The following is a 10,413-nucleotide window of genomic DNA, read 5'->3' on the forward strand; positions in this document are numbered from 1 at the left end:
CAGAAAATTAACAAGGAAACAGTGGCTTTAAATGACACACTAAATCAGATGGATTTAATTGATATCTTTAGAGCATTTCACCCCAAAGCAGCAGAATATATATTCTTTTCAAATGCACATGGAACATTTTCTAAGATAGAGCACATATTAGGGCACAAAACGAGTCTCAATAAATTTAAGATTGAAATCATCATGATCTGCTCTGACCACAATGGTATGAAACTGGAAATCAATTACAAGAAAAAAAACTGAACACACAAACACAAAGACACTCCTAAATCTATGGGATACAGCCAAAGCAGTTCTAAGAGGGAAATTTATAGCAATATAGGCTACCTCAAGAAGCAGAAAAAAAAATCTCAAACAATCTAACTTTATAATTAAAGGAGCTATAAAAAGAACAATGAATAAAGTCCAAACTGAGTAGAAGAAACAAAGATCAGAGCAGAAATAAATGGAAAGGGGTAAAAAAATTCCAAAAGATCAATGAAATCAAGAGCTTGTTCTCTGAAAAAAACAATATTGACAAATATTTAACAAGACTCAAACGTGAGAGGACCCAAACAAGTAAAATCAGAAGTGAAGGAGAATAACTGAGAGCACAGAAATACAAAGGATAAGATTATAAACAACTATATGCCAATAAATTGGATAATCTAAAATAAATAAAATCCTAGAAACACACACTCGTCCAAAACTGAATCAGGAAGGAAACAGAAAATCTGAACAGATTATGACGAACAAAATCACAGGAGTAATAAAAATTTTAAAACCTCCGAACAAACAAAAGTCCTGGACTGATAGTTTTACAGGTGAATTTTTACCAAACATTCAAAAAGAACCAACACCTATCCTTCTCCAATTATTGCAAAAAATTCAACAGGAGAGAACTTCCAAGCTCATTTTACAATGCCAGCATTATCCTAATTCCAAACCCACATAAAGACACTACAAAGAAAGAAAATTATAGGCCAATATCCCTGATGAACATAGATGCAAAAATCCTCAACAAAATATTAGCAAACTGAATTCAACAATATTTTAAAAAGATTAGACGTCAAGATCAAGTGGAATTTATTCCTGGGATGCTAGGTTGGTACAATATCCACAAAACAATAAACGTGATACACCACATAAAAAAATGAAGGATAAAAATCATATGATCGTATCAATAGATGCAGAAAAAGCATTGGACAAAATCTAGAACCCATTTATGATAAAAACTTTCAGCAAAGTGGGAATAGAGGGAACAAACCTCAACATAATAAAGGCCATTTAAGAGAAACCCACAGCTACTACACTCAATGGAAAAACTAAAGGCATTTCCTTTAAGATTAGGAAAAAGGCAGGAATGTCTGCTTTCACCACTCTTATTTAACATAGTACTGGAAGTCCTAGCCACAGCAATCAGACAAGAAATAAAAGGCATCCAAATTGGAAAGGAAGTAGTAAAACTGTCATTATTTGCAGATGGCATGATACTGTATTGAGAAAACCCTAAAGATTCCAACAAAAAGCCTACTAGAACTGATAAATGAATTCAGTAAATAGCAGGATACAAAATTAATATTCAGAAATCAGTTGCTGTTTTATATATCAATAATGAACTATCAGAAAAGGAAACTAAGAAAATAATCCCATTTACAATTGCATCAAAACATAAAATACATAGGAATAAATGTAACCAAGGAGGTAAAAGACCTGTACTCAGAAATTATAAGACACTGAAGAAACTGAAGATACAAATAAGTGGAAGCATAGACCATGTTCATGGATAGAAAGAATTAACATCATTAAAATGTCCACACTATCCAAAGCAATCTACAGATTCAATGCAATCTCTAGCAAAATACTAATGGCTTTTTTCACAAAACTAGAACAAAAAATTTATATGGAGCCACAAAAGACTCCAAATAGCCACAACAATCTTGAGAAAGTACCAAGTTGGAGGTATCACACTACCCAATGTCAAACTATAGTACAGGATATAATAATCATAACAGCATGATACTGGTATAAAAACAGACACACATATCAATGGAACAGAATATACAGTCCAGAAATAAACCCACACCTATACGGTCAATTAATATTTGACAAAGGAGGCAAGAATATACAGTGGGGTAAAGACAGTGTTGGGAAAATTAGACAGATACATGGGAAAAATATGAAACTAGGCTACCTTCTTACACCATACATAATAAACTCAAAATGGATTAAAGACTTAAATGTAAGACTCAAAACCATAAAACTTCTAGAAAAAAAAACCCCATACGCAGTAAAATCTGACATTTCTCTTAGTAATATTTTTTTTCTGATATAACTCCTCTGGCAAGAGAAATAAAAGAAAAAACAAATGGGATTACATCAAACTAAAAAAAAGCCTACTAGCACAGCAAAGGAAACCATTAACAAATGAAAAGACAACCTACTGAATGGGAGAAGCTATTCACCAATGATACATCCTATAATGGGCTAATATCCAAAATTTATAAAGAACTTATACAACTCAACACCCAAACAAAGCAAATAAAACAATCCAATTAAAACATGGGCAAAGGACCTGAATAGACACTTCTCCAAAGAGGACATACAGATGGCAAATAGACATATGAAAAGATGCTCAATGTCATTAATCAGAGAAATACAAATTAAAACCACAATGAGATATCACCTCATACCTGTCAGAATATCATCAATAAATCAACAAACAGCAAGTGTTGGAGAGGATGTGGAGAAAGAGAACCCTCCTGCACTGTTGGTGGGCATGCAGACTGGTGCAGCCACTATGGAAAACAGTATGGATGGTCCTTAAAAAATTAAAAATGGAACTGCCTTATGACCCAGCAATTCCACTTCTGGGTATATATACGAAGAAACCCAAAACAGTAATTTGAAGGATTATATGCGCTCCCATGTTCATTGCAACATTATTTACAATAGCCAAGATATGGAAGCAACCCATGTGCTCATCAACAGACAATTGGATAAAGAATATGTGGCACATACACTTAATGGAATACTACTTCACCATAAAAAAGAATGAAATCTTACCATTTGTGACAGCATTATGGACCTAGAGGGTATTATGCTAAGTGAAATCAGTCAGAGAAAGACAAATACCATATGATTTCACTTATATGTGGAATCTAAGGAAAATAAAAGAACAAACAAAACTGGAACAGACTCATAGAAACAGGGAACAAATTGATGGTTGCCAAGTAAGAGGGGTGTTGGGAAGATGGATGAAAAAAAGGGAAGGGATTAAGAAATACAAACTGCCACTTATAAAAATAGTCATGGGGATGTAAAGTACAGCATAAGGAATATATATAGCCAATAATATTGTAATAACTATGGTGTCAGATGGGTAGTAAACTTACCAGGGTGAACACTTCTTAAGTTATATAAATGTCTAATCACTATATTGTACACCTGAAACTAATATTTTATGCCAGCTGTAACTGAAAAATATCAAATTGTACATGTTGTATTTAAAGAGACAATAAAAAAGGAAATTGTCATCAATTCAAGTTACTCCTTAGAATAAAGGCTTATTGAATCCCAAAGGAAAACCAACTAATTTTTTTAAAAAGAGGCATAAATTTATTAAAACTTTGAAGACATTTAACAATTTATTGAAGTCAGAAATATAAAATCTTAATATTAACTCTAGAAACCCTAGAAGCCCCAGGAATTCAATTTCAAAGGCTTTAGAAAGAATTCCTTGTAAAAGGTGTTGATATTATATTCTTTGTTAGACTGGTATTGGAGCACTTTTGATATCATTTCACCATTTCACCCCGACCCATTGCCTTCATAAACTGACCAGCAGTAGCACATGAAATTGTGGATCGGTGAAAACTTCATATTCATAGTTATCTAAATGTAGCAAATAGCACCAGGTTTCCCATTTAATGAAGTACAATTTCTTTTATAATTCTTTGGGGCAATAAGCCTTTAGATTCTCATTTTCCCCATCAGAAAAGAGCCACTCAAGTGCCTTTGTCCTAACACCTTTGAGTATTTTGTCAGGAGTTAAAACACTGGCTGAGTCATCACCACAGTCCTCCTCCTAGGGATGCAGGTAAAAATGTCCCAGAAGGTACTTTATTCTATTCTGTTCCTTCACATCTCAAATTCACTTGGCTGGTCACAGTTAGGCAGGTAGAAATGGGTTAAAAATTTTGCAACTCACAATAATTTTGTCCACAAATAGGTTAAGATTGTTGCTGTAACGCATGACAGAAGAACCTGAACCAGCAGCCGCCTGTTCGAAGATGGCAGTACAGGTTTGTAGAAGTCACAAAAGCCATCCTGCGAGGGGAGGGAGAAGAGGAGAATTACATTGTTTCATAACACTCAGTACCTGAACTCAATGAAGTACACAGGAGGTTCGAGATGGAACAGTAAGATAACTCCTGGATTTTAAAAGTTAAAAAAAAACACAAAAATGCAATACTCACCAATAGGCAACCTGCAATTAGGAACTTTTGATGAGTTAGGATTTGTAAGAAGTAGTCCAATATGGGGGATAGAAAAAGACAGAGGATGCTTCAGTTTGTCATTCAGAGCAGGAATACCCTACTCTTCTTTTGATTCCCTTCTTTCAAAACCCAAGAGGAGCCGGGCCAGGTGTGACTCCGTGGTTGAGCATCGACCTAGGATCCAGGAGATCTTGGATCGATTCCTGGTCAGGGCACATGCCCAGGTTGCGGCTCCATCCCCAATGGCGGTTTGCAGGAGGCAGTTGATCAATGATGACTCTCTCATCATTGATGTTTCCATCTTTCTCTCCCTCTCCCTTCCTCTCTCTGAAATCAATAAAGATATATTTTAAAAACCAAACAAACAAGAGGAAGGGAGACTACTATGGGGCGCACCTCATTTTAGTGCACTTCGCTTTATTGCGCTTCCCAGGAGAGATGCCATTTGGGAAACTGTCAAGTCACTAGGTTGAAAGTTATCACCTGCGACAATACAGCAAACAGCTCCATTCAGAAAAGTGGAGAGAAAGGGAACTGAAGTCCAGACTCTAGCATTTTAACTGCATCTCAGAGTGGTGGGTACGTCTTATTTAGGCAACTGGAAATTTTTGGCTTCTTCATGTTAAAAGATTATTCCTTTGCCAATGTTGATTAGCTAAAGAACAAAAACAATTCCCCCCACTCCCCAATCAACTTCCTCTAAGTGCAGAGTACTCTTAGGGGCCAAATGCCTTAAGTCAAATAGCTCAGGTGGGGTTCTTAGAGGTCACAGGCCTGGATGGTTGAAGACACACACACACACTGCAAAGAATGCAGGAGTTAAAGCTTAACACCTCAAACTGCCCTACAAGGTCAAGGTTCTGATTTAGACACTACCTGTCCTCCACAAATGGAGCCAAACTCATCACCACAGGTCTAACACGACACTGCCAACAGGAGGCTAAATTTCCTACAGTATCTTGTCTAGTTCCCTGGATTTTTTTAATGGCTGGTTTTAATAGTTTGGCTGTATTTATTCTATAATCTGGGTCACTTCACTCGTTGACTCAACTCCATAAGTATGAGAGGAAAGAAACAGGGATCAGGTCAGAACCCAAGAGGCATGCTGCCCACTTACCGGAGGGTGTGGGGCTTTACTTGACCCTTAGCCAAGGGCCTGCCCCTCTAGCCCAGCGATTTTCAACCAGTGTGCTGCAAGAATTTTTAAAACACGCAATGCCTGACTCTTCAGTCAGGGGCACTGACCTCTTTTCCCTTAGATTGTCAAATGAAAAAATGACAACAGCCAACACAATAGCTGTCCAGTATGAATGAATCACAATTATACGTATATATATATATATTTTGTCAGACTGGCAAAAAATGTAAGAGGTTTTGGTGTGCCACAGAACTTGAGCGGTTTATGTGTGCCATGAGATGAAAACAGGTTGAAAATCCTGCTCTAGCCTAAACCAGAGACGAAACGAGGTACAGCTGAAAGCCAGGACGCCTGGCTATCTCCACCTGAGGCCTGGGCGCAGCGGATTATAAATCAAGGAACCTGGAGTAAGCACCACCACTGGGTGTCCCTGAACTCGCACCAACACCTGTGGCCCCTGCTCCTCCCAGAGGTGCTGGGGAAGGGAGAAGGGGACGGCTTTTCATTCTAACGTTTTAGGCTGGTGCTCTCCAGCCCGCAGAGCTGTGCAGTGAGTGTGAGGCTCTCCGAAGGTGGGCTTAATAGGCGGAGGAGAAAGAATTCACCTGGCCTGCACCACCCTGCCGCTGACTTTACCCCCTTGGGGATCTTTGTAGGAGCAAAGCATCCCGACCTAACGTGGGGCATCCTAAAACCCAGCGGGCGGGCAAGGGCAAGGCGAAAGGGTGCAAGCCCAAGACCCGCGCGGCTGCTTCTGAACTGGGTTAGCAACACTGCCGTCTAGAAAGGGCGGCTCCTGCCAGCCTGACTGCGCGGAGGGAGCGGGGCACTGACACCGAGCGCCCCGAGGGCCCGCCGCCCGCCGCTAGGTCCCTGCGGCTGCCAGCCGCGTGCGCGTCCGGGATGCCCGCCCCTCGGGGCCCCGCGCCGCTCACCCAGCCGCCCCGCGCCTCCATCCAGGCGCGCTGCTGCCCCGCGAGCCAGTCGCACAGCAAGGTCGCCAGGCTCCGGCAGTCCCGGCCGACGCTGGCGTCCCACTCCTCCAGTCGCCTCGTGTCGTCCGACGGTGGTCTCTCCAGCAGGATCCCCGCGAAAGTCACGAGCACCACCACGTGGCCCCAGGAGAGGGCGTCGCAGATTCGATGGAGGTCCTGCACCGCGCTCGCCACCAGCTCGACGCGGTTCCCCGGGTATCCGCGGTAGCGGGACCAGGTGAACTGGTAACGCTGCCGTATGTGGGCGGCCAAGGCGCGCAGCACGGCGGCCTCGGGGGTGGACGGCGGCTGCGGGGCGGCGCCGGGCCTCCGGGCGCAGTGCTCCAGGTAGTCGGTCAGCAGCCGCAGGGTGCGCAACCTCAACGCGTCCTCCATGGCCTGGCGCCTGCGGGGTGCGCGCCCCGCCCGCTTTCTAGGCCGCGCTGCGCCCCCGCCCCGGGGAGGGGCGCCCCGCCCCGCCCCGCCCCGCCAGTAGCTTCCTCTAGGTCCCAAGCGGAGCCTTCAATGGGAATCCCACCCGCAGCTGCGCGCGTCCCGAAAACTAGGCGCCGCGGTGCGCGCGTGTTCACGTGGCAATCAGGACCCGAGTGGGCCTCTCTGGGGTTATTGTCTAGCTCTCGGCCTGGGGCCTAAGAACCTGGAGGGGACAGTCTGGGAAGCTGGGCAGACTTTTGCCTTCTCCTAAGGAGAGGCTGACAAAGGCCCCTCACAGCCTCCCCTGGCGGCTGCCTTGCAGGATGGTCAGCGCCTCTCAGCTGGACGGAAGCATGCAGGGGTGCGGGAGACGGCTTTCTTTGGGTGCGGCGTCTGTGGCAGGATAATTCCCTGCGGGCTGCTAGAAGGCCCATATTGGCTGCATTCATTCATTCGCTCATATTCAGAGCCTTTGAGTTGAGGGTGCTCCTGGCACTAGAGAACAGTGCCAAGAACAGCACGTGGTCCCTGCTTTCAAGGACCCTAGTGATGGGGCAAAGACACAGGCCATCACGGCAGAGTTTAATTACCTCTATATTCGGAGCAGCAGAGCTCCTATTTAACTCCAGGTGGTCGGCTGCTTCTGATCACTGCCATTCCTATATTACTTAGAGGTCTCTACCTTTCATTGGCCAATCCCTCATTACTCCAGTCTCTTTAATTCACATTTCTTATAGTAACCCTTCTCTGTTCACATGACTCTATGGCTTTCTCCTAACTGGACACAGGCTGGATACAGAATTGGTACCAGCAGCGAAATTTCTGGGGGCCCAGTGACAGATGAGTAGGGGCTGCTTATGGAGAGGGGGGAAAGGGAGGAGAAGAGGGAGGAAGCGGGGAAAGGGTGGAGGGGGGAAGGAGGAAGAGCAAGAAAGAGGACAGGGAGAGAGGTGGGGGGCGGGGAGAGAAGGTAACAGGACAGGGAGAAGGGGATGGGAGGATGGGTGGACAGGCAGAGCTCAGAAGCATGGAACTCGCCCTGTTGAAGACATGCCAAAGGCTGAGCTACGTACTTTATATACTTTAATGCTGTCCCATTTCCTAGATGAGGAAAGTGAGGCTGAGAGAAATGTGGATGTTATCATATATCCTGTAAAAGGGGTACAGCTGGGTTGAACCTAAGGTCACATTCTTTGTCACCCTCTAACTTACAGGTGATTCCTAAGTGTCACCACCTTCTAGCCAGCTGGGAAACAACTACGAAAGCCCACATGCAAAGGCCTTCACAACCTGTGCTGCCATTAAGCTGCTTACAATCCAGGGAAGGGTGTGGAGGTGGTCAAGGGTGGAAGAGGGAAGTGGCCACAGCTGGGCCTCACCTCTGAGAGGCCGGCTGACCCACCAGAGCCGCTGCCTTGATTTCAGTTCACAGGTATTTCCCACCAACACCCATCACTGCCCACCTCCTTATGTGACTCCCTTCCTGCCTCACCCTTCTCCTCTGGCTGGGGAGGGGTGTCCACCCACTGGCCCCTTCACCACAATCAGTTTGGTAGGTTTGCCCCCAAGTCCTTTAAAGAAAGAAAAACTGGTTGAAAACTCCACTCAGCATTATTTTCAATATGCAAAATACAGTTTATTACTTGGATTATACCCTTGAGTCTCCACATGGTGTAGTATATTCCCAGCCAAGTATTTCATCAGTAAATACTAAACAACACCCACTGTGAGATGACATACTTATGGGGGAGGTGCTTACTGCCCATGGGGGAGTATTCTACAAAATACTTTCAAAAGGCCTTTAAAGTCACTTTTTAGTTGGAAAGTTATGGGCTATTTTGCACTTATACTGAAGATAAGTGCTCTGTCTGCCTCTACATATACCTTGAATTTGCTGCCCCGCAGTTTAGGGGACTTTTGCTTTGCCCCGTGTCCCTTCGCTTCTGGGAGGCCGGGTCAGGGAGCAGAGGCATGAAGGGGTCTGTGGGAGGGAGGGGGGCTGCAACCGGGGACCGGAGCACACTCGGGGGTCCTGGGAGTGGACACGCGGAGGGGCCTGCTCCCTCAGCAGCTGGCAGGGGCTGGGCGGACCCGGTGCCCATTTCCCCGAGTGCCCACCCGGACAGTCCTCTGGGGGGAAGGTGGCCGGAAAGTGGTCCCTCTGGACCGTGTCCTCCTCTTCCTCTTCAGGGGCAAGCAGGGGCCTTTTCTGTAGTAAAACCCTCACAAATGAGTGAATACAACCATTTTGTTTATTTTTAAAAAACTGATGGAAAAGACGGCCTGATTTTTGACTGACTGGTCCGCTATGATTCCTGACCAAGTGGTTTAGAGGGTGGTTCTGTAACCCCCCCAGGTTACAGGGGTGCCAGGTCCAGGCCTATCCCATGGCTGTGCCAGCTCCAGCTCCAGGAGGGCCCCTTAGTGCAGCGGGGCCTGGGGCTGGGCCTGCAAAGCCAGCACTACCCCTGGGAGAAGGGCTGGGCTGCAGCAGGGCTGAGAGGAGACCAGGAGACCCAGGGGCACCTGGAAACCACAGGGCCTGGCCCGACGGACCCCAGGCCACCCACCGGGCAAGCCTCACCCAGGAGTGATTTTTGGTATCTGAGATGACTTTTTACTTCCCTAACGCAGGCCATCTTTATGAGTAAGGAATTTTCGAAAACAAAGAATAAGCCTCTCTATACCTTTAAAAACAAAACAAAACAAACAAACCAACAAATAAAAAAAGGAAAAGAAAGGATCCTGTAACAAAGCACTTGGTATCTTCTAGAAGGAATTGCTGAATTTCACATAAAGGCATCTTTTATGTTATTTTTGTCATATAAGACAAAGATTATTGTTCAAGACATATCAATTGAGTTGTATATGCAATTACACTCATAATGCAATAATTATGAGTCTAATGGATATGGACAAGACCCATTTTAGGCTGAGGAGATACTACTAATCCTAATATGTCTAATACCAGGGATAGGTCTTTAAATACGTTTACTGTCATGAGTTCCCACACAGAAAGGTTTTGGTTGCTCTGAGAAGCATGTGTGTCACACACAGCGGTCAGCTTTTTCCTTGAAAGAAAATGTTCGGCCAAGTGGTAACACTCCAATCACGTCATCACATGGCTCATAAATTAAATATCCTGCCCATCTTGTGCACACCTGTACCTCATTTATACCAGTTCACACAGACGAAAACGTTTTATCTGAAACAAGATGATATGATGTAAGACTGGGAAAGATGCTTTTACAATAAAAAGATGTCTATTTACATTTGGAATTGGAACTTTCTTCTATCGCAGATCAAGTACCTCCTCAGACAGCCCACTAAAGTGAGCACCTCCAGACGAGGCTTCCAAAGTCACGGTGCATGCTGAGAA

At 44.5% G+C, this 10,413-nt stretch overlaps 1 protein-coding gene across 1 annotated transcript in view; it reads right to left on the minus strand.

Moving 5' to 3' along the window:
• BCL2L10 (BCL2 like 10) overlaps nucleotides 1–7,003 on the minus strand; it is a 52,169-nt gene extending 45,166 nt beyond the window's left edge. The window contains exons 1-2 of the mRNA XM_081149145.1: nucleotides 6,561–7,003; nucleotides 4,199–4,317 (exon numbers count right to left, since the gene is read on the minus strand). Coding sequence (XP_081005271.1) covers nucleotides 4,199–4,317; nucleotides 6,561–6,995 — 554 coding nt within the window. The 5' untranslated portion in view covers nucleotides 6,996–7,003. The remainder of the gene's footprint in view (nucleotides 1–4,198; nucleotides 4,318–6,560) is intronic.
• Between the last annotated feature and the right edge of the window lie 3,410 nt (nucleotides 7,004–10,413).

The sequence above is a fragment of the Miniopterus schreibersii genome (genome assembly GCF_964146895.1).
Source record: "Miniopterus schreibersii genome assembly, chromosome: 1".
NCBI lineage: Eukaryota > Metazoa > Chordata > Mammalia > Chiroptera > Miniopteridae > Miniopterus > Miniopterus schreibersii.